General features: G+C 35.6%; 2 protein-coding genes across 6 annotated transcripts in view; one reads left to right on the plus strand and one right to left on the minus strand.

Moving 5' to 3' along the window:
• The window catches only part of LOC139974378 (coiled-coil and C2 domain-containing protein 1-like), a 106,640-nt gene that overhangs the window by 27,116 nt on the left and 51,536 nt on the right, over positions 1-27,988 (plus strand). For 2 of the 5 annotated variants that reach the window (XM_071981491.1, XM_071981488.1), the window contains exons 21-27: positions 1,284-1,403; positions 1,982-2,061; positions 5,654-5,717; positions 7,773-7,893; positions 8,329-8,405; positions 9,248-9,295; positions 10,081-11,577. The exons of 2 other annotated variants lie outside the window; for them this stretch is intronic. In XM_071981491.1, coding sequence (XP_071837592.1) covers positions 1,284-1,403; positions 1,982-2,061; positions 5,654-5,717; positions 7,773-7,893; positions 8,329-8,405; positions 9,248-9,295; positions 10,081-10,107 — 537 coding nt within the window. In that variant the 3' untranslated portion in view covers positions 10,108-11,577. Of the gene's footprint in view, positions 1-1,283; positions 1,404-1,981; positions 2,062-2,938; positions 4,409-5,653; positions 5,718-7,772; positions 7,894-8,328; positions 8,406-9,247; positions 9,296-10,080; positions 11,578-27,988 lie in introns of those variants that run through there. One more of the 5 variants, XM_071981492.1, reaches the window with a different exon arrangement.
• The window catches only part of LOC139974379 (uncharacterized), a 31,044-nt gene continuing 20,095 nt past the window's right edge, over positions 17,040-27,988 (minus strand). Inside the window, exons 4-9 of the mRNA XM_071981494.1 lie at positions 27,303-27,374; positions 26,709-26,819; positions 25,822-26,030; positions 24,838-25,110; positions 21,515-21,779; positions 17,040-18,975 (exon numbers count right to left, since the gene is read on the minus strand). Coding sequence (XP_071837595.1) covers positions 18,707-18,975; positions 21,515-21,779; positions 24,838-25,110; positions 25,822-26,030; positions 26,709-26,819; positions 27,303-27,374 — 1,199 coding nt within the window. The 3' untranslated portion in view covers positions 17,040-18,706. The remainder of the gene's footprint in view (positions 18,976-21,514; positions 21,780-24,837; positions 25,111-25,821; positions 26,031-26,708; positions 26,820-27,302; positions 27,375-27,988) is intronic.

Here is a 27,988-nt window from a genome sequence, read left to right on the forward strand (position 1 = left end):
GGCCTATTAGGCTTTCAGTGATAGCCACATTAGCATTGTACTGGTGTTCAGACAGCTTTTCCTAGGAAGGACCAGGGTAAGTTTGTTTGATGGGTACGTATAAAAGAGGAGCCGGCCATAGCATCACAACTTTTATGAGACTATAAAAATTGTATAAGGTTATGTTTTATTTATAAGGATATAAGATGTATAAGGTTATATGAAGTATGTTTAGCTTTCTTTTGAACCTGTAATGTTTGACATCAAATGTACAAAGAATTAAAATAAAATAACAAAATGGAGAGGAACTGAGGTGGCTATTAGGGGAAGAGGAGGCCACCCATCACTTGCATATGAAAACTTGTAATCTTCTTTTACATTATTTTTTTCCAAGTCATAAATCCATGAAATCTTCATGTCCAAAAAATTGAGATGGAAAAACGTGGGTTGTTTTGATATCTAGAAATGGACACAGTTTTGATGGTAGTCACCACTACAGTAACATACAGTAGGTCAATAGGCCTAGCTCTCAAGGCAGGCATCAAGAATATGGTCGAGTTGTTCGCCGCTTCTAATTTGGCTGTTGTCATTGACGTCAAACTATATGACCAAAAAGTCCAACAGAGACTGACCTAAGATTAAGGATACCACATAAAAAACAAGTTCTTAGGTATTCAATGACATTACTAAACCTTGCAATGTCGTTCTTTCGACTAACAGGCAATGAGCGCTAAAGGCAAGACTAGCAGGATAAAGTGTAACCTGCAGAGACTATTCGTGGCAAAGTAGCAAAAATGCAAGTTATATATTTGTTGTACCATGATTGATATTGATAATTGTAGAGACAGAGCAAAGATTTGAAATTAGGAATCAAAATTAAAACTTCCAGTATTGAGATACTGCATCATTGATGCTCTTGTTTTATTTATGGCTAGGTGCATCATGTCTTAGTGCCTTGTATCTAGGCAAGTGTAGCTACAAGGCACATAGCTGTAGATATATTATCAAGCAGAATATGCAATGTAGCTGTGATACTCTAAAGCTTCAATGATACGATTATCTTGAAAGATTATGCAATGTCTAGATTGAGAATATCAAAGTAAGAGACCTTTAACATTCTCACTGAAAATGGGAGTTTTACAGATCTCTCTTATTATCAGGTCACGGTGTAAATGAATGTAAGAATAATCTCCTGGCTGTACTTGTGATATCTTTTCATGCCTTCTGAATTGAATTTTGAATGTTTAAAGCCTTTGTTAAAATGCTATTCTGACCATGAACCAAATAATTTTGATGCCTTTCAGCTTTGTGAAGGCAGAAAAGATACCGGGGGAACGTTGGAAGTGAAGATCTGTGTCCATCATCCCTTGTCCGGTATCAAAGAGGAGTTTGTTAAAGAGAAATGGCTGGTTTTCGAAAGCAAGGTGAGGAAAAGACTTGTAAACCAGGTTTGAATTAATGATCTAGTAGGCTTACAATTTAAACATTATACAGAGCATATTAATAGGAAACATTGTTTTAACTCCAGTCTTCTCTATGGTTGCGATATTGAAGTGCATTGTTCAATAATCTGTGATGTCATAGATATACAACTAATCAATCAGTCTTTGTGTTTTGTTGAATCTTACTGATGCAAGGTTCTGAAGCCACTTGTATTTATGATGCCATTACTGACATAAAATAACATGTCAAACAGTTGAACTATTTTCCAATGCCAATGTGAAGTGAGTTTACAGTGAAAGTTTACAAGGCTATAATAATCAAATTTTAAGGGGAAGAAAAGCACTTAATGAAGTCCATGTATTCAAGACAGATCGTTGAACAATACTGTCCTCCAAATTCAGAACCATGTATAAAGCTGTTCCCCCCCTCCCATCCCATCCTTTATCCACCTTCCTTACCAGTATGATATCCCATCCCATTCCCCAAACAACAAAACATGAAACTCACTTTCCTTTTTAGCACAAATCAGGTCATGATGTTTCTCTTTAATTTTACTCAGGCCGGGAGAAGTGTCACAAAATCTTCCCCAACCAAAGCTGCTGCAACAAAACCATCTCCAAGCAAAGCAGCTAGACCACAGTAAGTGAAATACAGTGCTGTTTTAATTAATGCTATAAAAATGATGAAATACTGCAAAATACAGTATTATGGATTTACCTTTATTATGAGATGTTTTCATCGATGCCAATTCATGTAAACGGAATCAATTAAATGGAACCGTACACATACTCCTTCATATTTGCCTTATCCAGCCATCTAGACCAAACTTATGGTTGTTGCTATCAATCTGGTTGCTGTTCTAAAAATGCCTTTAAGTGGATGAGATTATTCTGGGAAAAATTAATCTGGTATGATGCTACATTTTGCAATGCATCATGGGTAATAACTTGCTACACAAAAGCAAAAGATGTATCTCAGGTTTTTAGACACTTTAAGACACTAGACACTTAATATTAAACTTTGTCATTCTTATGAAAAAATTCAGAATCTTCTAACTACTACTGCCAAATATTTAAACATTTAGTTTGTTCATGTTATCGTGTACCCCTCTTTCACAAAACTCTGTTGGCCATATAGAACACCATTGTAGGACACCTGCACATTTGCACCTGTTGTGGTTGTTTTTATGTGTGGTTATTTTGGTCTGGTTATATTAATATCATGACATATAAGGAAAACCAACAAACAGTTTTATTTACAGATTTAATTATGAAATAAAGCTATATAGTTATAACCCTTCCTACGGCATCCTAACAATTAAATTACGCATAGTTACATTTCTAAAATGATCAATAAACAGCAATAATTCTTATTTTTGGCTTGCACTAATGCATCTTTCTTAGCTGTAGTAGTACACCTATAGCTTCCATCTCAATAGACTTGATTACCTCTTCATCACCATAGAAGTCCACCCTCATCACTTCACCTGTATTTATGCCATTTTTTGCTTTTTCAGAAATTCCCCTTCCAAAACTTGCCTGCTCAGCTGACCTTGGTTAAGCTACTAATGGTGTTGGGATTCTTATTTCTGCATGTAATACACCCTGCCACGCTGGTTTCCTGAGAGTATATACACATTATAAATGTTCTTCCTCCATCAGATTAATAACAGATTGGCTACGAGAGTCTTATACACTTTACCTGCATGGGACAGATTGCACTGAACAAGCTGCTTACAATGAATTTACTCATTTTTTGCTAAGCAGAAGTAAATTTTACAGCAAATTTTACTCACATTTCAATTTTACAGCCAACTGCATGCAAGCCTGTATTTTTGCCTTAAAGTGAACAAAGGATAAGTTAATTGTCTTTCCACCAATTTGCCCCAAAAAACAAGATATGTATGAAAGTTTCCATCGAAATTGCGGGGCATGCAATTCTCTGTAGTAGGTTTAATTAACAGTACATAAATAACTGGCTAATATAGGACAGCCAAATGATACATCGCACCGATCTTTTAGATAGATTAAGTGTTTTCTAATCATGCATTATGAATTCCATACCTTGGTAAGAAAAGTTACACACCAGTATCATCAAAGCAATACATGAGTTTGTGGTCATATGATGCTTGAATATTGTAAAGATGAGAATGTGACTAGCTGCTCAATATGATTATTTAGAATATGTTGATTAGTAGACAAGGGATGGAGAGAAGAAAGAAAGAAACCAACAGGGGAAGAGGAGAGGTAGGAGATAAACAGTGGAGGGACAAAGAGAGGATTAAGGGAAGGGGGTAGGGAATAAACTGGAGAAGGACAAAGACAGAAAGAAGTGGGAATTTTAAAATTAGGTAAATTCTGAACTTTCTCTTCAAATACTGTAACAGCACTCATACTCAAACAAGGGGATAATTGGGACTTAGTAAGAAAAGTTACACCAGTATCATCAAATCAAATACATGATTTTGTGGTCATATATGATGCTTGAATAGTTTAAAGATGAAAATGTGACTAGCTACTCAATATGATTATTTAGAATATGTTGTTTACATGCTGCTTTATGGCATGCTTGCATCTCTATCCTTGTTACATTACCACGCAGGTCATTTAAGCATAAATCAGCTGTTTAACTTTCATATCAATTCATCCAGCATGAAGTGTGTATTTAAGCGATTTGTTAGACCATACCAGTACTCGTGTGCTAGGATATATGTTGCCTGTGTTTGTGCTTATCCCTCATGGATATTTACTAGTACTCATAACCTTATCCCAGGGATTTGGATGTGTAAAAGTAAGTTGGCCTGACGTTTCTATCCTAGCAGGATCTTCTTCAAAGGCTAAATGACAAGTAACAGTAAGAGAAGGGACAAAAACATGCACAGAATACAGACAGATTAATGAGCATGGTGAACACAAAGAGATAGATGTAAGGGGATTAGTAGACAAGGGATGGAGAGGTAGGAGATAAACAGTGGAGGGACAAAGAGAGGATTAAGGGAAAGGGGTAGGGAATAAGTTGGACAAAGACAGAAAGGTGTGGGAATTTTGAAATTAGGTAAATTCTGAACTTTCTCTTCAAATACTGTTACAGCACTCGTACTCAAACAAGGGGAAAATTGGGACTTGTAACTCAATTATACTCAATACATGCTGTTGAATATTCATATGTCTGACTACATGAATATTCATGCTAGTCTGGTATTAGAATTGGTCGGCATATCATTTCAGCATCAGTAGTGCAAAAGACTGAGGGTTGGTTTGGTCAGTTTCAATTGAGCTTTGTGAGAAATAATAAACACAATTTGTGAGAAATAATAAATACAATTTGTCATAATTTCTTTAACAGGAGAGTAATCGATTTTCCTGTCATGCTTCTGTATTCTTCATGCAACTAGTAGTTTGGAAATCTCCATTTCCACCTTGATTTTACAACAATTTTTCTCTCCATATTATTAAATTCTGAACATTTGTGGTAAACCGTTTTGTGAACTACATTTTCGAGTTGGACTGATTTTCGTGCATGGAATTGAAAGCAAACAGACTTTGTATTTAGACTTACTGCATGGTGCAAAACATGGCAATCACCATGTGTATTAAAACCATCAATAAATTCTGCCATTTCACATTTTGAATTCATCATAATATCTAAAAAACCATCCATCTTGCTAATGTCATCTTCGCTAATAACTACTAGCGCCATTAATATTCTGAATGGTACCAATTAATTAGTTCAGTCATCATTTGCTAGGTGGGAATGAATTTCTTGTTTTAGGGTCATATTTAACTTGTGGACATCAGTAATTATTATAGCTAATTGTTCTCTGTTAGAGGGCGTTGTGGTAAAGTGGTTAAGGCAGTGGACTTGTTATTTAAGGATTACAGGTTCGAGCCCTGGCCTGATCATTGCGTTGTGTCCTTGGGCAAGGCACTTTATCTCCATTGCCTCTCTTCACCCAAGTGTATAAATGGGGACTTGCGAGGTAACTTGTAAATATAGTTGCTTGCGCCAGTTTGTGGCTGCCCCCTATGGTAAGTCCCCCAGGGGACACATGGCTGTGGTGCACTGTGGTGCCCCAGGAGAGATTGTTTGAATTGTGCACACTTTGGTGTGTAGGCGTGACAAGTTACCAATGACCAGGGTTAAGTACAGAGCGGCGAGACTTTATTGTCAGTTGCGCTATATAAGAACTGTTAATTATTATGATTATTATCTGTGTTCTTGCTTGGTATAGAAACCCTCAAGTACCCGATACCATCGATGTACTCAAGTTTGAGATATTGCAGCTGAAGAAGAAGGTAATGATCTAGTTTCAAAGTAATTAATACCAAAATTGAAAAAATTGAAAAAAATGTGAAAAAAATGGAAAAACAATAAATATATAAAGCCAGAAATGGGAATGAATCTATTATAGTTTTGTCCATAAATGTAAAGTTTATTATTCATATTATGGTTTTCATTATTTTATCATGAATATGGGTAGTGATTTCTGAGGTTTTTGTTTTGGTTCTGTTTTATTCCTTTATTTAAAGATAACATTTATGGTCTGATTTGAAAAGAGAAGGTAGAGTTTATTTTTTTTTTATAGTACATAGAGTGTGACAGCTTTGCTGGATCTTTTATGTCATATCTTTTGTGAAAAATATATTCGATAAAAATAATTCAAAGGCAGCTATAAAAGTATGTTTCTTTTTTCTGTTGCTTTATCTAAAAAAAAAAACTACTCATTTTGTAAGTAGATAATAGAAAACAAGAAGCTATTGTCTTGTCATATTGTGAGCTGTTTTAAACATGTAGATATATGGGAAGGTAAAACATTCAATATAAACACAGATATTATTGCTAGGTCAAACTATAATTTATTACTAAATGAGGTACTTATTTTCTTCAACCTTCCCTCCTCTCACGAAGAATGAGCAACATAAATACTTGCAAAACAGTGACCGTTCATGATCTGTTTGCAGCAGTAACCTCTTTGACGACATAGATATCAACCTTTTTAGGATATGTCTCTTGACAATGCACATTTCATAATGCTATATTAGTAAATGCAGTCCTCCCCCCCAAATAAAAAAAAACGTTTTATAAATGATAAGATAGTTAAGGAGGTGCAAGAATGGCTGTGACATTTATTAGGTCTAGCTAGAGCCCCTTGACATTCTTCCTCTCTGTTGTACTTCCATACGTTAGATCTGCCAGGGCCGATTTAATAAAAATGGTCAGTACACCTGTGGTCAATATTAATGCATTATATATCTTCACTCAACAAACCTGCTGCTTCTTGACTGGAACACTTATGTCTATTGCGATGCTCCTCACATCCAGGAAATAATTATGAAGGCTTGGATTCACCAAAACTAGCATCTTTGCAAGTTTCTAACATTCTAAATATGCTAATATTATTGGTCGGTTCTAAAGGCATTCAAATCCTGCACTGTAAAAAAAAAATCCAACTGTTAAAGGAACTTAAGTCTGGACACACTTAGAAGTCTGTTCGGTAATACTGAAACACTAAGCCGATGTTTCTCAACATTATTTGATTAGTTTCATTGATAGGGTTTAGATGTACATGGAAGTGTGGACTATGTATGTTGTCTTGTTTATAGCCATGTGATGATCAGGTCAAATGCCACAGCCTAGTAGTTCCCAGGTTATGCACCAGTAAACTTGAAACACTTTAATAAATACCTTACACTGTAGTGAGTGTGAGGAGACTCCTGGATCAGGGGCTATATATCCCTGGGACAAATTATTTAACTCTTAGTTCCATAACTGACTTTATGAAAAGTGATGTATTTATGTATGCATTTTAGATCCTCCTGCAAGCAGGAACTCTCGAAGAAGCCTCATTGGCTTATCAAAGCCACAAGCTGACCGAAGTCAGTCTCTTAGATTCATATTTTAACGTCCATGATTATGAATTGTCAATTGTCAAGAACTCTGTAACTGGACGACATACATTAAACTCTGTGGGACCTTATGATTGAAAGGCACCGGCATTAGCCACTGAGCTAACACTCCACGTGATCAATTCACTTGATCAATAGGAAGTGATCAATTCAGAAAGAAAGCACAGTGGTGTTATTGTCCTCATAGTCTGACCTGGCTGCAAATCCTACCAAGAAACCCAAAGTAAATCACCACCTCGCTTCAAAGCTGCCACTTGAACTAGATGGACTGGCCAATTCCAGTGAAAACATCCTGGCACATACATCTTGCATATTAAAATGATAACTGCTTTATTAAAACATGAGAAAAAGAATTTGTAGATAGATCTGTGTGTGCTCCCTAGGTTGCTCTCAAATCTATTTGTTATTTTGATGTATTTTTTGTTGTTTCTTTGGGGCTAACAGTGTGACCAGATTAAATCCCAAGGTAAGCGAGTACCTCCAGAGCTGAGTTCAACTCAAATGAAGATGATGGACAATTTGAAAGGATTACAAGGAATGCTACAAAACAATAAAACAAAGCAAGGTGAGGTCAAAGGTCATATACTGTTATACTCTCACAGTGACATTCGATCCGCCATTTTATAGTCAGTAGGATGTAGGGATACAGTCTATCATCCCATTACGATTATAGTAGTTACTTTCTATTTATGTTTAGGAGAAAGAAGTGTATCCAGAACAATTTATAAGTTCCAACTCTTTTGAATTGAAAGAAACTATATTGCCGATCTCCCGAGTAATATTAAGCTAGCATTAGCAATATGCCACATTCTACCTACAAGAACAAACAGTTGAATGAAAAGCAAGACATTTCACAAGACCAACACATACCTGCATGTTCCTTCTAGCAAAAGATGAAAAAAGAATAAAATATTAACAGTACAGGAATTAAATTAAATGCGCATCACATCTTGTATTCGTAGAAAAGATCATACAAGGACATTTCTTCCTTTCTTTGCAGCTTACATGATAAGATTGGAATCTAATGAGAAGTTACTGGAAAATTTAGCTATCGATGCTAAACAACAAGGCAACAAGGTTAGTACTGTAGAAAACTTAGGCTTACAATACCTTAAGCTGAGAGGTTCTACTTCCATCTTTGGAAATAAATTTATTTCAGTGGTGTAGGCTTAAATCCACTCAGTGACAATAGAGTAAATGTATGCAATAACAAAGAGAGGAGTCTGAAACACTTTGAATAAATAGTTCATTGTCGTTGCTGTCTTCTCGGCCTTCGTTCTTGGCAGGCTATTATTTCTGTCGGTACATTGAATTAGTTAATCGATTTAAGATTAATTGCTGCATGCTTTCTCTTTCCTTTTGTTGCTTTATTTAACATGTATTTAATATCAATTATCTGGTATCAAGTATCTGGTATCAAGTATCTGGTATCAAGTATCTGGGATCAAGTATCTGGTATCAAGTATCTGGGATCAAGTATCTGGTATCAAGTATATGGTATCAATTATCAAGTATCTGTTATGAAGTATCTGGTATCAAATATCTAGTATCAAGTATCTACATAACAAGTTCAACCTGGTTAGCCCTTGCTTGGCTTATACCCGGAAAAAAAAACAACGATTTTCCAGGTATCACATGATCTACGAAGTTACCAGAGCTATCTGCCTTATCCTAGCTACTGTAGCAGCTGCAGCAGGAATAAATTTTAACAACTTTCATAAAAGAGCTTTAGGATGAAAAAAGGTAAGGAAGACAGCTGTGATCACTTCATAGATCACAGGAAACCTGGAAAATAATAATTTTATTCTGGGATTAAACCAAGCGAGGGTAAAACAGGTTGAACTCGTAATGTATTGCAGATGTAAATAATATAACACATATTATGGTAACGTTGTACCTAACTGTTGTTATAATTTCAGGACAAGGCTATACTTTATCTGAAAAAGAAGCAACTAGTGGCCAATGAGGTGAGTTTCCTAAACTGAGCATGTCATAGAGGAAATGAAAATAACCTAGGTTATATTAAATTGCTTAATATGTCCGTTTTTTTTTGTAAAATATGTATCTATAATTTGGCCGTGTGAATATATGATGGTCGAAGACACATTTCAAGGTATGTCTGACATTTTTAATGATGTGTCATATCTCACTCTGCCTTTTTCAACTCATGTTTAATTTAAAATGCTCTTGCAACACCTTTTAACTATCATATTTACAGTTTTACAGTTTGTTCTTTATCTACTGGTGACTAATGGCAGTATCATGAACAATGATACATCTTTCAAAATATGACAATTTTTCATTAGAAGTCAATAGTGTTAAATTGTAGGGTTATGTCACAGTGTTGCATCACAGGGTTTTGTACTGTTTTGTGACGGTGTCACGTCCCAGTACTACGTCATAGTGTGACATTGTAGTGAAACATCGTAATGTTATGTGTTACCTTGGGGCAAGTTCACTTTTAAAACTGAAACACGAAACTAAAATCATACCAACTAAGGTGAATGAATACATTCAACCTAACATCTGTTTCTATTTTTTAGTCAGATGTGAGATATGGAATTTAAGGGTTAATTCATATCAACAAATTGAGGGGAATTTATGGAGATAAGTATTATTTTTAAGTACCTTTTTTTCTTCAGTTTTGCAGGGCTGTGTGTCTTATAGTTTTAATACAATCCCTCTATCATAAGGGGATTCAAAATTTGTGATTCGTTTAGATTCATGTTGTTTTATTTCCCGTCTCTTTCAGTTTGAGAGGATGGGTGGCAGAAGGTAACCATGGTTTCCAAAATATACAAGATGAAATTTGCATATTGGCAAGTCTAAGGTGAAGCTCCAATAGTGGTTTACCTGAAGAAAGGAGGATCACCATGACATACAGTAATAAACAAGTTATAAAGCTTTTAAGTTAACAGAAGTGGCTGAGCAGTGACGGTACCAGGTTGCTGTGAATTACAGAATTTTAAAAGTCGCAATTTGTCTGATGTAGTTTGGTTATGTGTTTCATTTTAATTAGCGGGTTTGGAGGGGGAGGGGATGGGAGTTGGGGTATTAAAGTGGCATGGGGAGGGCAACAGTTCACCATTAGTAAATTTTACAAGCATTGGCTCATGATAGAAAATAAAATACACCAGAATTTTTCCTCTCAGAAAGGTTGACTTTGATCAGTTTATTAAGTAGATGGTAAATGTCATGGTTAGGCAGCAATTAATAAGTAATGTTGTTGATAGTTGGTGTGGAATTTGACTGTACATTTCAAGTGTTTTTGGGATATAGCCACTGCCCGCGATTCTGGGATGGGTAATGGTACTAAAATTTGTGCAATTAGTGAAACATAATATGCAAATTTCAGAATTTAAGAGGTTAGAGTTCAGCTATAAACAAACTGCAATAGGAGTGGTATGGTTTACGGGGATGTGTATTTGGGTCAAATGCAGCATGAAACTCAGTAATAGTGAAGGATCTGTTCAGATTCCTCCTAATGTCTATGTTATATGACTTACTTTCAAGCTTGGAAGTTTGTTTGGTTATTTTGTACTTAAGCATGGAACCGTGATGGTAACGGTTGAATAATACAAATCATATACTGTATATTCAGAAAAAATTCGTACAAACTTTTCTTGGTGATCAGAATTATGTACAATTTTCTGTTTATTGTCATTTATGTAAATTTTTCATCTCTTCTTTATTACGTAGAACTAAAAAGAAAATATTTCTTTTGACGTTGTTTCTTTAAATAGTATTTAAATAGGAACAAACCTATTGAGAGTCTATTGTTTGAAAATGTTAATTGTCCTGTCATTGACTGTGTTTTTAATGAAGTGCAATCAAAATGAACTTCTCAGAAATTGTCTTATATGATTGAATCATTCAAATTTTGTATTTAAATTACCTAAATTACGTAGATGACGTATTAAAAACTCATCTCTGTGAGACAGAGTAGCAAATATCATACAGTATTGTTAAAAACAGTTGAAAGAGATTGCATTATTGAAGTATCATATCATACAAAATAGATTTCAAGAAGACTGGTTAAGTTTGTCCTCAAAGATATAGTATGCATTGGGGAGAAAATGACATTCATAACGGCAATTGTAATAATATGCCACATTGTTCTCCACGTCTTTACCTAATGTTTGATTACCTTATTGTAATGATGTTTTGACCTCTTGATCTTATGTTTGATTAGCTTGTTTTAATGGTGTTTACATATATCTATATATATATCTGTATGTATACATCTGTATATATCTCTCTCTCTCTCCACCTCTCTCTCTCTCTCTCTCTCTCTCTCTATATATATATATATATATATATATATATATATATATATATATATATACATATATATATATATATATATATATATATATATACATATATATATATATATATATATATATATATATATATATATACATATATATATATATATATATGTGTATATATACATATATATATATATATATATATATATATGTGTGTATATATATATATATATATATAGTTTAACTATGGCCAACACGGTTGATTGCATCTAAATTATGTTTTGTTTGCCCAACCGTTTTTATATAAATATATAACCATGAATCCATTTTATCGCAGAGATCACTTGTGTAATACAATCAAAGAGATATGTCAATCGTACACATGCATGCAACAGAGCAAAGATAAATGAAAGAATAGGATGATAAGAGAAGGTTGAAAAGAGGCAGTGTGTTTATACTTATGAATCTTTTTAGCAATCAATAAAACGATGGTTTATATATGGTATATCAAACTGATACCTGAGAGATTGCTAAAACTTATTAAAAATATGATATCCGATCACTCAACCGTTGACAATATAACTGTTCTATCATTAAAGATATAGATCAGGGAAAAGACAATATCACACCTGCAATAGCACACTGAGGGCGGGGGGGGGGCGGGGGGACACGTACCCCACACATTTCGATGGGTGTAGGGTTTCGGTATAAGAGTAATAAATGTTCTCCCCTGTTATTTATTTCAGTCTCATTTCAATTATTCGAATTTGTAAAGCAAACAGCAGATATCATATATATTAACAGCAGATATCACATCAGTGAGCATGAAAATGGCGTTCCAGGATGAACAAACTTAAAACTGTCTATGTGTGTAGTGTTCGGTTTCGGAAATATCTGGTATTTTTTTTTCATTTCCTTCAACGAAGTTTTAAAGTAGCCGTTATAAGAGGTTTTAATATTTGTACACCAATACAAGGAAACAGAACCTGACGGGGACAGCGGTAGGCGCCTCACCAACTTTTTTCAGTCGGGAGGGGGGTGGGGGACATGATATACCGTGTCCCCACAAATTTGTCTTGACCAAACGTTGCACTTCAAATTCACCTGTATCGAACTTTGGCGCAGTTTGATCCAGCGTTGTGCTATGACATGCTATAGAAGACGAGAATTATTACTATTGACACTGTTAGGCGTGTCTTCTCTGCTGAAGTATTAACACATTCAATCATGTGAAATATAATCTATATACGAGACTGGTAACTCGTGGTCAGCAAAACGGACTGAGTTTGAACAAAACAATCGTTAACAACTCACAATGTGTGTTGCCAATTTGAGCTAGCTTCACGTCCAGTTCTTATTTTATTATATTTATCCACAGTTGTTAAATAGAGGACGGAAATCGCATTTGCGGCAGTCTATAATTTTTTTTTTCTGGGAGAGGGCCCCAGACCCATCGTATACAAAAGTCTCCTTGGGTTATTTGTGATATTTTTTGGTTGCGCTCCGCTTAGATAGTATCCGAGAACAGACGCGCGTCCCCACTATTATCCAAGACGGATCTGCGCCCATGCACCAATAAATTAACTGTGTCTGAATCTTCGAAATTTCCCTGACCAACATTCCTAAAATACTTTCCTCTACTCGTGCAATCTTGACTGGTCTGTCAGGGGTTGAAGGAGGTTTTTCTGTATTGGTTGTCCATAGATGAAGTTTTGAAGTGAATTTATTTCACGAGAAATGTGAATTTTCAATTCTGAACTAATAATGGGCTTAAAACCTTGAAAAGTGTGGCTGACGGGTATTGTGGGCCGCGACGTATATGGCAAGCCATGTGGGACAAACACCGCATAATATATCCGCGTATTAATTGAATATACATGTGTTTTACATGCGTATAGTTTCGCTTTTAGAAGCAATCTCGCGAGCCCGCCAAAATATTTATCGTTGATATGTGTATACAGCAAGAGCGGGATGTGTTTTCTTGTACATTCGAATTAATCCGTGCATATATTGGATTTAATCCCCTATGTATTCTATTTAATACGTGTATATATATTCGAATTAATACGTGTATTTATTCGAATTAATACGTGTATATATTCGAATTAATACGCGGATATATTTGTGCCATATGATTGGCTAATAATATATACGCGTATATATTCCAATTAATACGTGTATAAATTACGATTAATACGCTGATATTTTATGCAGTGTTTGTCCCACATGGCTTGCCATAGACGTAGAATCACCTACAAAAGCAATGGAGATACTATGAGGTCAAACATGATGTGTGACTGGTGACAATCGTCAAAAGGGTTATTAATGAAAAAAAAAATGGGAAGTACTTGGTTCTTAGGCAAAAGTGTACACCTAGTTGGTCATTTTCAAGCCCGAGATGTGCCATTTCCGGTGATATGGGGGGGGGGGGGTTGAAACCAGAAATTTTCTAGTACGCTGCGCGCCAATCAATAAACGAGAGATTCAAAATCATCCAATCCTTAATTGCTAACAGCCGTTTATTGCTAAATATTAATAAAAAAATATGAATAACTATCACTCTTCCATTGAACGATAAAGTTAAAGTATAGATCGGGAAAGAAATCTTGTCATTGGACAAAAATTCCTGTTTTCACTCCAAGATTTGTCCGATGTTTATCAAATTGCTTAACCATATTGGTATTTGGACTGCTCGCAAAACCAGTGTTTGTAGCATGCACACAGTAGTTAATCTGCTTAATAAAATTAATAATCTGTTTAATCAAATTATTAATCTGTTTAATCAACTTAAATAAGTTGATTAATCAAATTAATCATATTTTTAATCAAATTAATTAATTTGATTACTTAATTTAATAGTCTAAGTAATCAAATTATGGACCAGATGACCAGAGAGGGGGAGTGGAATGGGGTGACTAACCGTTCGGCTATTCAGGGATGGTTCTAGAGTAATGGGGGAGGCCATTAGCAAGGCAGCAAGTACAAGGCAGCAGTCGGAATTTTGTGGCTCCAAAACCCATCCAGTTGGAATTTCAGCCACTACCCCCCCCCCCCCCAATCATCAGGCCTTAGCTACGTCCATGCCTACGAGTGTTGTTATCGAGAAGAGAGTAAACTAATTAGTTTCATTTACATTAACGGATGACTTGTCTTGTTATTTCAAATATACTATCCAAGAAATATGAATAATTTGAGGGCTTCTGATTTACGAGATATTCAGTTTTAAAATATGCTAAAGCTCTGAATTTGTCATTTAAGGCTAAATGACTGATGACGTCAGCTCGTCGGTGCATATAGGCCTAAATGTTAATGTTTTATCAATTGTATTAACTCAACTAAAATTTTGTTCTTAATATCTTCATATACAAAAAGCAGAGCACCATTGGTCAACATTTACACTATTTATCATTGTTAAACTTTTAGAGTATTGAAGAAAAATATTTCAGGCGGTAAGTCTTGTTTTCCTATTAAGTTTATGTTTTCTATCTGACGGACGAACTGAACAGGGTGTTATACTAAGTATCCCAGCCGCTTTAATTGATAGGCCTCGGATGTATGAAAGGTTACTGGTTTTCTCAAATATTAAAAGACTGTGGTAAAGAAACACAACCTGGGACGATAACAGAGTTGTTTAGCGGTCTAAATGCCACAATTAATTATGTTGTGTCTACATTCTTCCTAAAAGTTCTTTCTGATGTTCACGTTCTTTGAATATTATGTCTCTTCATCATAATGATCTCGTAATTGACTGTAAAACTGATAGTTGGGAATTTATAATCAATGGGCCTTTTATGATTTACGAAAAAGTTGTATTCAGAACTTTGGATTAATCTCGAAACTTTGTCATGGGAGAGGATGCGAGGAGGGCGGGGGGGGGGGGGTGGGGGTGGTATGGGCAGTGTCGTAACTAGCTCAGTGCAGCTGGTGTGGACTCGTTTTGTCAGGGCCCTATGGTGAGTATGACCGATAACCGCCTGAAGATAAGTGCTTACAATAAGAATATTTATTAGTTTTCTTAAATAAAATGTTCAGTTCTTAAAGTTCTCTCATGATACTCCATCGAACTGAGAATTCAAACAAAACCATGTCCTCCACAGAGAAAGCCTCAGTATGCTATATCTAGGCGTCTACGTTGCCGAAAATGTACACAAATTCTCAGCCAAATCCAAACCATGATTGGGCTTAGTTGAATGAAGACTCTCTTCTGGGGGAACATTTCTATTGCTGCACCAGGGCTAGATCGCAGCCTGCAGCACCACTGTTGGGACTGTGGCAGGGAGTGGAGGAAGGGGAGGGGGATTTCTATTGCTGTCTCAGGCTAGATCGTGCCCTGCAGCACCACTGGTGGGACTGTGGCAGGGAGTTGGGAAGGGGAGGGGGATTTCTATTGCTGCACCAGGACTATATCACGCCTTGCAGCTCCACTGGTGAGCCTGTTGCAGGGAATGGGGGAAGGGGAGGGGGAATTTCTATTGTTGCATCAGGCTAGATCGTGCCCGGCGGTACCACTGGTGGGACTGTGGCAAGGAGTGGAGGGGATTGCACATCACCTGTTTATTTCTGGCTATGATTCTGGGCGAGTGGGCATACTAGAGAGTGGTATTGAGAAACCTCTTTTCTAAGGACAAGCAATTATCAGAGATTTTCCTGGCACCAGTTAATTGACTCAAGTCACTGTGTAACTTCTATATACTTGAGAGTTTAGTGACTTGAGCATTGCTTTGACAAATATATTATCACTAGTCTTATATCCTTTACATAACCCAACTGATGTAATAATTTTAACAACTTCACATAATCATCAACTGATGTAGTCATATACTGTTTACCTCCCTTCTGAATAACCATCAACACACTGAGGTAATCATGAACTGGTTACCTATCTTACATAATGATACATTCCTAATCCATGTAATCATAAACTACTAACCTATCTTACAAAATCATACATTCCTAATCCATGTAATCATAAACTACTTACCTACCTTACATAATCATACATTCCTAATCTATGTCATAATAAACTACTTACCTATCTTACATAATGATACATTCCTAATCCATGTCAATAAACTACTAACCTATCTTACAAAATCATACATTCCCAATCCATGTAATCATAAACTACTTACCTACCTTACATAATCATACATTCCTAATCCATGTAATCATAAACTACTTACCTATCTTACATAATAATACATTCCTAATCCATGTAATCATAAATTACTTACCTATCTTACATAATACATTCCTAATCCATGTTATCATAAACTACTTACCTACCTTACATAATCATACATTCCTAATCCATGTAATCATAAATTACTTACCTATCTTACATAATGATACATTTCTAATCCATGTCAATAAACTACTAACCTATCTTACATAACCATACATTTTTAATCCATGTTATCATAAACTACTAACCTATCTTATACATAATGATATTTTAAGTGATATTTCTGCTGCTGGAGATCATTTTTTTTAATCGGTGACTTTAATTTTGATCTTTGTAACCAGCCGCTAACTATTTCCTTATTAACCTCACTGCCTGTGGCTTTCACCCAACTATTAACAAGCCCACTAGAGTCACTACTAACAGTTCTTCTCTTATTGATAATATACTTACAACTTAAATAATACCAATGCTGGTGCTAGGGTGAATGTAGCTGGTGTTTTCACAACTGATATCAGTGATCATTTTCCTATTTTTTACACTCTATTTTGAAGTCAAGTTCTATTCCTGGTTATGCTCCAATTTACTCTCGCAATTATTCTGAACATAATATCCGACATTTTGCCTCCTGTATATCTAGCACTGATTAGAGTGAAGTTTTTCTGGCAAATAACACCAACACTGCATTTGATACCTTCAATAATAGTTTTAGCCAGGCTTATTCAGACTGCTTCCTACTGTATAGAGTACGGCAAAGGCTAAAGAAAAAGCAACCTTGGATTACAAGTGGACTCCTTGTCTCAATTAAACGTAAGAATATACTGTACGAGACTTACTTAAAGTCACCAAATCAAGTTAACAAAGATTCCTTCACCAAATATCGAAATAAGCTCAATCACAGTATGCGCATAGCAAAGAGAAAACATTATACGTGTATGCATATTCAACAGCTCTAAACATAAACACTATTTTAAACAATGGTAAAAGTTTTTCAATTACCCTAACAACTTCAAGATGATGATGATGATGATGATGATGATGATGATGATGATGATGATGATGATGATGATGATGATGATGATGATGATGATGATGATGATGATGATGATGATGATGATGATGATGATGATGATGATGATGATGATGATGATGATGATGATGATGATGATGATGATGATGATGATGATGATGATGATGATGATGATGATGATGATGATGATGAAAGTTTACTAATCAATTCTCAATAAAAATCAAACATGAATATGTAAACAGTAATTCAAATGGAATACAGAAAGCCAAGATAATAAATTCTGTGTAAAACCATTTTATGCAATCTATTAACGCTTAGATAAACTATACTTAGAGGAAAGAAAAAAAAATTCTCTGCATTTGATTCAGCAACACAACCTTTTAAGATGTAACTTTTTGTGAGAAATGCATGTTGAATTCCAACAGACTATCCCATCCATTCCATCCCATGCCATGATATGAGTAATAACTATTGTTAATGAGAAACGTATCTGAACTTATACCTGTTTACACAATAGTACATAATATCATTGTCTCGTGACTGATAATAATACATAAGAATATGTGTGTCTGTACTTGTTTTCTTTTCTAAAAACAAAGAAATTGCAAGTCCTCAGATGAAAAGAATCAACAGGTCCTCAGAAAAATGTCATTGTTAAGGGGTATTGTCAAGGTTATGGTACGTGAAGAGTGGAAGAAACACCTGGGTCCTCAGTCTGAATGTAAAACACACCTGGGTGTGTCTGTGTCTGTTTAGAGTAGTTTTGAGGAGCTGGGGTTGAATTTGGGTTATCTGTGACATTTCTGTTTGCTGATATGGATGATATATTTGCTGAATTCCAGTGTGTTTGTTAGTTTTGATCCTCTTATCAAGTACTTATTGGAAAGAACCGTATCTAGATGGGTCTTATCTTCATTTCTGTGTATTTGATGTTATATTGACCTCCAGGTAGATCAAACCAGTTTATGCTTGATTGATTATCATCTGCTGCCATGTAGTCACCATTGAGGTTAGATGCTGCACAGTCCTTGTACCACCAGGCTCCATGGTATATAACAGCACAGTTATAACTGCCTGTTATATCATTGTCCCTGTCAAAGGTACTGAAGGCAGAGTTAAGATGAGCACTCAAAGCCAAACCACCAGGTAAAACTCCATCTTTATCTGTGAATTAAGCAAGTAAAGATATTCCCTTAAACTACAATCCATCACAATTAAGGGACCTATCACAATATAGACACATTAAACAATTAGTAAATATGATTGGATATATTAAGTTGAATCTGGGCAGTTCCGTAAACTCGGACGTACATTTCGGATAGTTTATTGGTTCATACCTCAATGAGTATTTACATGAGGTAACTTTTAATTTGGATATTGTTTGTCATCTGCCTTCCAACATTATGCTGTGGGGTTTTCATTTTTTACCTCCTTATAAGCCACACAAAATTGTTAAAAAAACCACCCGGTGACGGACGTACGTTGAAAAAGTGATTTTTTTTCAGATCATAAATCTTATTGTAGATCGCTGGGATATGGAATGTTGAATAATTAAAAGCTTACATGTATCATGTTAATAAGACCTTAAACTAGAATAAGCAGTAAAATCAAATTTAAATTTGATCACCTTCATGGGATATTTTCGCAAAGTTCTTGTGTGATGGACATACATTTTTTTATGATGGATTTACATCTGCAAATTGTACGTCCGTCACAACACAATTGAGTTCCAATAAAGCAAAGTTTAATTTGTATATTGTAACGTAACTCCCTCTGTTTCACAACTATTATTCTTACAACCTTGCAGCATGTTCTGTAACTACGGAGGACAATTTATCTCAATACTACACAGTACACATATATAGTAGTCAACATAAAGCTGACACCTACAGTACAGAGACTATACAAAAAACATACTCTATCCCTAAACGTTGGGGTAATATATAATTGAAGAATCTCCATTTTTCAACAAAAAGCATTTGAACCACAAACCAAAAAAGTTTGGTGAATCCCTGCCAACTAAATTAATCCCTGTTAAAAAAAGGTTTACATAATGAACTTAATAACAACCAAGTCAATGCCACATTCATTCAAATTGGCACCACTGAGTTGGCATCAACAATTCCAAAATATACCAAATAAGAAATTCATATAATTTGATTCATCCACATTTTTACCACTTAGCTGAGCGGTGCTACAAGATTTTGATCCATGCTGACCTTAATGACCTTTGATCTTTGACAGTATTAGTAGGTTTTGTACTCACCAAGGGCAACTTACATACAATGTGTGAGACGCATCCAAGTTAACACCATGTGAGCCTGTGTACAAAGTCTTCAGTACTTATCAATGTTGACCTCAATGACTTTTTACCTCTTTACAATCAATAAGGGTTACTCATTTTAAGCAAATCTACATTCCACTTCTAAGTCTGTAAGTGCAAAGTTTACACTACTAAGTTAACCAGGAGCTATTGACCTCAAATGAACTTTCACCTTATGTTTAATCTCTGTGACAGCATACATCAAATATTACTACACAGCAGGACATCCATGCTGAATCTCTGTGACAGCCTACATCACAAATATCACTACACAGCAGGACATATATGCTTAATCTCTGTGACAGTCTACATCACATATCACTACACAGCAGGGTATTGATGCTAAATCTCTGTGACAGTCTACATCACATATCACTAGATGTGCAGCAGGAGATTCATGCTTAATCTCTGTGACAGTCTACATCACATATTACTACACATCAGGGCATTTATGCTTAATCTCTGTGACAGTCTACATCACATGTCACTACACAGCAGGATATTGATGCGTAATCAATGTGATAGTCTACATCACATTATACTACACAGCAGGACATGTAGGCTTAATATCTTTGACAGTCTACATCACAAATCAATACACAGCAGGACATTCGTGCTTAATATCTGTGACAGTCTACATCACATATCACAACACAGCAGGACATGTATCTTAATCTGTGACAGTCTACATTACATATCATCATATAGCAGAACATGTATGCTAAATCTCTGTGACAGTCTACATCAAATATCACTGTTGTATTTGAGTCATGTTATATCTCAGCTTATCATTGTTAGCAAGTTGTGCTTGTCTTTGTGTGATACCTTAGCATGTCACTGTACGAACATGGTTTCTATGTCTTTTCATTGCTGCACTAACTGTCATTTTGCTCGGTTCATGAACTGCATGTGATGTATTAGCATTTTTACTGTCAATAGGCCTAATTATGCTTGATTTATGTGATGTCTTTACAGATCACAAATGGGGCCCAACTGGTTCAAAAAGTAATAGGCCCCTCAAATTCGGACCCAAAGAATGTGTCCCAAAATGCATTTGAGGTGGAAACAAAATGTGGGCAGACCTTCTCATTATAACACATCTACACATTGAGTATGACAAATATCCATCACTCCATCACGGCGGACTTCAGCAAGCGTCACAGACGCACACAAACACACACACTTGACTGCATAGGTTCATTTGCTTCCAGCAAAGTGTCACAGACGCACACAAACTTGACTGCATAGGTTCCTTTGCTTCCAGCAAAGAACCGGAAAAATAAACGACATCCAAAGAAATAAAAAACAGAACATGACATTTAATACTACAGTGATGTTGTATACAACAAACACAGAGAGAAACCTATAATTTGGACAAACCTGCAGTTCCACTGTAAGTTCCCAGTCCAGACAGTCTGTAATTGTCACTTTCATCATTGATCCGGAACAAGTCAAACTTTGCGTAGTATGGAGCTCCATCTTTGTTCACCATATCGATCCGCAGTTGATAGTCACCTTGATTGGTGAGGTAATACAACTTATCATTTCCCAACCAAATCTCATGGTCCAGCTCACCAAAGCCTTCTTTATAGCTCTGCCAGTTACGATAGAAGTCAACGGAACCATCAACACGACGTTGGAATACCTGTATATAATGTAAGAACGAAAAGAATAATTCCAAATTATTTTCAATAACATTTTAATGAGAAAGTGCATTTAACTTCTTTGTAGAACGAACCTAAGGAAGGATGACCTGTGAATGAGCAGTAACATAATCTTCCAAATTAAATCCATTCTGAACTGTAATTCACCCTTCTGTTAAGTGGCATGTTAGAGCAAAGTGAATTTCACCATCTACTACCATAGTTGATTGCTCACAGACCATGAATGAAAACTGTTCTAATGTCTGTGTGTGTAATAGATAATCAGACCAATGTTGGATACTGTTGCTAATGTCTGAACTCTGTCCCATTACAAATAACGGAATCTTACTTTCAAACTTCCATACTATTCGCTTTGGAACAGAAACACCTGCAATGATTTTGGGCTCAGCTCTGGTTTGAAATGATTACTTCAACAAACCAAAACTGGCCTCATTTGCGGAGAGAACGGGCCTAGTATTGAGACAGACAGATTGCTTTTGTAATAAACTCTAAATCTATATCAAGAGAGCAAACCATCTACTCTGAATCTACTCTGACAATCCCCAATTTATAGACAATGGAATCAAACACTGTAATGATCTTAAGTGGTCTTCTGGAGGTTCAAAGTTAGTAAAGAAAAGTAAGATTAAAGAGATGACGTAAAGACCGATGGGAAGAATATCCATGACATGTATTGCAACAATCTCCATGGTTACACAATTACATTAGAAATTACTGAAGTTTATTGTGTCAGAACTTGTTTCTCATTCTAACGGATGTTTATTTGTTTCTAGCAAATTTCACTGCCACTTCAAATGTAGGCCTATAGCGGTAGGAACAGAACCCCTGACCCTTGCGTCACAAACTAATTCCGTACCAATCGTCCAAAGTGATTCTGCTGACCAGTGTGAATGCTTAATAGTAAATGATTTTATAACTGTCAATGAGAATGAGTGTATTACTATTGTACAGAGCACACCCTATAGTACGACGATAGTACTACGAATCGTAGTTTTGTTCCAGTTGAAAACAGTTCCTTCACCTTAGCCGATCGGGCTTTTTTCTCCTCTAGATCCAGCCTCGTAAGGTCGTCTACAATAAAAAGTGTTGATCCTTCAGGTGAGTTCTCCACGACTTCATTATAATAATCTTATCCTGAAAGGACAGACATCTCGCTAATATATGAGGCGGTTTATCTCCGACACCTCGTCCATCCCGATGGCATCTCTCAATACGTATTTTGTGACCACTTGGAAACTTTGAAAGGACCTTTTCTTGTAAAATAGTCGAACAATTCTCGTTTTCAATTCTTTTGATTCCCACGACTCTGAAGTTGTTCCTTCTGGAATGCCGCTCAAGTTTGTTGATACATTCGGCATTTTCTTTGATGGTGACGTTGGCCTTCTCTAAAGCTTTAGAAATTCCCGAAAGGCGATTTGTATAATCTTTGTCTCTTTTTTCTAACTCCTCCACTCGTTCAGATAAGGATTTCGATAGCTTTATCCAGGTTGCTTTCCAACATACCAATGCTTTTTACGAAATCGTTACGCAATGACAACTTAAATGTTTCCAAATTCCTCTTTCCAGCTGGGCGTCGTCTCTGATTCAGAGCTCGATCCACGTTGTCTACTGCGTTGACTTAGCATGGTAGGCTTTTTACTAGCCATGTCGCTTACTGTAGGCCTAGTTGTAGTTACCTTTGGCTTATTTTGCTTCCTTTGGGCCTATCTCTCACCATAACGGCACGAATTCACGAAGAAAAAAGTTAGAATATAGTTGATATTACGGGTTGGTGGTAACAAAACACTTGCTCAATGCAGGAGCAGTGGAGAATAAGCGTTAAAATTGAGAGCCCTTACAGAACGTTCTTAACAGTTATAAGGCAATCCTCGTTCCAATAATAATATTATACATAATATTATATATAATAATATATAATATTATTATAGCTGTAATTTCAAGGGAAATGATAATTTTTAAGAAGGTTAAACACGAGTTTCTTCGCATCTGCTGTTGTGATTGGAGCGATCTCACCTTTGAAACCCCGGTGGCGAATTACGGTAATCAGATTATCTGGAACAACAGTTTTATCAAGATTAATAAAGAAGTAGTTTGGTACAGGAAGTGTTTTAATTCATTTTATGTCCGGGATTTGTATGACATGTCTAGCAGGCCTCTGTCGTATACTGCTTTTATTGCTAAATTTAATTGTTCAAGCTTCCCCTTTACAAAGCTGAATGGGATTATACATTCTATCCCACGTACTTGGGTACCATCCAGATATTCATTGCAGCTGCCGAAACAACCATGTAGTCAGCAGGTTATGTTAGCGCAACTATATGGTACTACTAAGATTTGTCAATATGCTTATAATAAATTTAACAGCCGTTGTATTGAGCAACCACGTTGTTGTTTAAAATTGGACACTTTAAACTGGAGTGAGATTTTTGGTTCTTGTGGCAAGATTAGAGATACTAAATTAAGAAGCTTTCAGTATTGACGACCCAAGTTGCAGTTTTTGTGGCGAGTCTACTGAAACTTTAGACCACCTTTACTGGCGCTGTAGCGCAGTTGGAGATATTTGGAACAAAATATATCTTGAAATCTTGAATTCAAAAGTTGACGTTGAGTACAAACACGTGTGTTTTGATAATGATTATGAAAACAAAATGAATGGTATAGCCTGACAATGTTTTATGCCAAATATTATATTTACTTTTGAAGAATTAACAAAAGCGTTCCAAGTTATGATATTTTCAAGCATAAGCTTTCATTTTTCTTGGGTGTTGAAATGTATATACTTATCAATAAGAAAAAGCACAAAGAAATTAAACTGCTAAGAGATTCTTTGCATTATTAATGTCCTTCTTGGTGTCATGAAACGAACTCTTTCTTTCTTTTCAACTAAATTTGTTGTGCAGAAGAAATGAATGCAAATAAAATAATGGAAAAAATAGTACTATTTTCCCCCTTTTTTCCCTTTTTTCAGGAGGAAAAAAAAAACCTAGATCTGACAATTTACTAATGTCACATGAATCTAAATATGTGTGTCCGACTTACCGTCCAGCCTCCTCCGTTGGACATATCGCAGTAAACTTCAAACGGGGGGCCAGACCAATTAGGAGGATTTACTTCGTACACACCGCTGTTTTTTTCACCGTCAGTAAGTTTTTGCGAACAATCAGAATATTGGTTTTCCTGACAATGAGGTATACCGTTTCTATATTCACAATCTGCGTTAGGATCACAACCTTCGGAGACGTTACACGTGAGGTAATCGTTTTTGCAAAGACATATTTTATCACACCTTGGAGAGGTGTAAATTTCTCCTTCCTGAAAAATTAAGAAAAATATTGTACTTTTTGGTGACACACAGGCGCTAACGGTTACTTTATAGTAAAATAAGGGTCAAGTAGTAACAGTAAGAGTGTAATAATGATCGTAAAAAACTATTCATTTTAATGATGCATCCACGTTTGAAGTAAAAATAAAAGGTTAAAAATAAAACCAAAATCATACAATCTTTCTCGGACGCTTAAAGAATACAAACAATGAATGAATAAAGACAAAACTACGAGATAACTAGACCAATCAGAACTCTGTATGATTTTATCTTTTGACCAGTTCAGCTCTCATAAAATATTAATAAAAGTATAACCATGGTTCTGGTTCCTGTGGTCAATTTTTTAAACTATATCTACTATACCCTATACCCTATACTTGGAGTGTTAGCTCATTGGGTCCCCGGTTCGAGCCACGCCCAGATTAATGTATGTCGTCCAGTTACAGAGTTGTTGACAATTGACAATCGTAATCATGGACGTTAAATATGAATCTATGAGACTGATTTCGGTCAGCTTGCGGCTTTGATAAGCCAATGATGGCATCTTCGCGAGTTCCTGCGTGCAGGAGGATCTAATAGACATAAATACCTATATACATACCCTTGATTGCCATTGACTTAAGTTTGTAGTCAACAGGAACAATTTGTTTTATACGATACAAACGATAAAAAAATTTTTAAAAAATTGTGCATTTTCTCACCGGTACTACTGTTTCGTTCCCTGTTTGTTCATGCCTCATATAACATCCACACTCTTGTAGTGGAACGCAATCATCATTTAGCATCAAGTAACCAGCAGGACACACACATGTTGTAATATCAGTACATGTCCTACTGCAAGACGAATTAGCACAAGAGCCCTCACATTTACAGGTACTTAGTACTTGATTAGGTGGGCACGAATCGATGTCTGAAAGAAACAAGAATTGTCAAATCACCAGTTTGATCATGAAGTCACGTAATCCTGTGACATGTAAGGCGTATGCTGTTTATCGATGTAATATCAGTTGAAATAAAAAACATCATTAATACCTGGTGCAATGGTAAGGCCAGAGGTCGTTTCGCTTTCCTCAGTAGGTGACGTTGTCTCATCTCGCCTTAAACCTATAACATAATCACAACAACGTTACTTAAATAGAAGTCATTTATTGATAATTAACTTTGAGATCTAGGCAGTCAATACCCCGAAGCTACTTAGCAGGTTATTAAGCAATGTTTTAATTATAATTGATAAAGCGAAATTAGTGTTTTTCTTCATTTGCGAAACAAAATTATGTCTGCTGAAATTTGGAGTACTTTATAGTTAATACCTGGTGTAATGGTAAAGCCAGAGGTCGTTTCGCTTTCCTCAGTAGGTGACGTTGTCTCATCTCGCCTTAAACCTATAACATAATCACAACAACGTTACTTAAATAGAAGTCATTTATTGATAATTAACTTTGAGATCTAGGCAGTCAATACCCCGAAGCTACTTAGCAGGTTATTAAGCAATGTTTTAATTATAATTGATAAAGCGAAATTAGTGTTTTTCTTCATTTGCGAAACAAAATTATGTCTGCTGAAATTTGGAGTACTTTATAGTTAATACCTGGTGTAATGGTAAGGTCAGAGGTCGTATCGCTTTCCTCAGTAGGTGACGTAAGGTCAGAGGTCGTTTCGCTTTCCTCAGTAGGTGACGTTGTCTCATCTCGCCTTAAACCTATAACATAATCACAACAACGTTACTTAAATAGAAGTCATTTATTGATAATTAACTTTGAGATCTAGGCAGTCAATACCCCGAAGCTACTTAGCAGGTTATTAAGCAATGTTTTAATTATAATTGATAAAGCGAAATTAGTGTTTTTCTTCATTTGCGAAACAAAATTATGTCTGCTGAAATTTGGAGTACTTTATAGTTAATACCTGGTGTAATGGTAAAGCCAGAGGTCGTTTCGCTTTCCTCAGTAGGTGACGTTGTCACATCTCGCCTTAAACCTATAACATAATCACAACAACGTTACTTAAATAGAAGTCATTTATTGATAATTAACTTTGAGATCTAGGCAGTCAATACCCTGAGCTACTTAGCAGGTTATTAAGCAATTTTTCAATTAGAATTGATGAAGCGAAATTAGTGTTTTTCTTCATTTGCGAAACAAAATTATGTCTGCTGAAATTTGGAGTACTTTATAGTTAATACCTGGTGTAATGGTAAAGCCAGAGGTCGTTTCGCTTTCCTCAGTAGGTGACGTTGTCACATCTCGCCTTAAACCTATAACATAATCACAACAACGTTACTTAAATAGAAGTCATTTATTGATAATTAACTTTGAGATCTAGGCAGTCAATACCCTGAGCTACTTAGCAGGTTATTAAGCAATTTTTCAATTAGAATTGATGAAGCGAAATTAGTGTTTTTCTTCATTTGCGAAACAAAATTATGTCTGGTTGGAGTACTTTAATAACATGCTGTAGATTGGGGGATTTTATTTATCTCTCGACCGTCAAATGGTAAAGCAAAAACATTCTATTTAGCAAAATTAAACATAAATAACACAAGTTTTAAATATTTAATATATTATTTCGTCAAAATGAGAACTCGAAATAGCAGAAAAACAGACATCTGTATGATTAAAAAAAATTCTTAGGTTTGAAATCAAGAGATTGATCATAACATATTTTAATCTTTTGTAACATTAATCGCTGGTCCCTTGCAGTTGCAAATACTAATAAGGATTCAATAGATTAGTACAATTGAGTGCATTAGTGCAAGGACAAAACACCAATGCAATACATTACAGGATAAAATATACCTTCTGGCAAAGTGTTTGGAAATTGGGCTTCAAAGTCACATAAATCTGTAGTAGAAAATATAAGAAAATCTAT

This window comes from Apostichopus japonicus, chromosome 9 (genome assembly GCF_037975245.1).
Source record: "Apostichopus japonicus isolate 1M-3 chromosome 9, ASM3797524v1, whole genome shotgun sequence".
Taxonomy (NCBI): Eukaryota; Metazoa; Echinodermata; class Holothuroidea; order Aspidochirotida; family Stichopodidae; genus Apostichopus; species Apostichopus japonicus.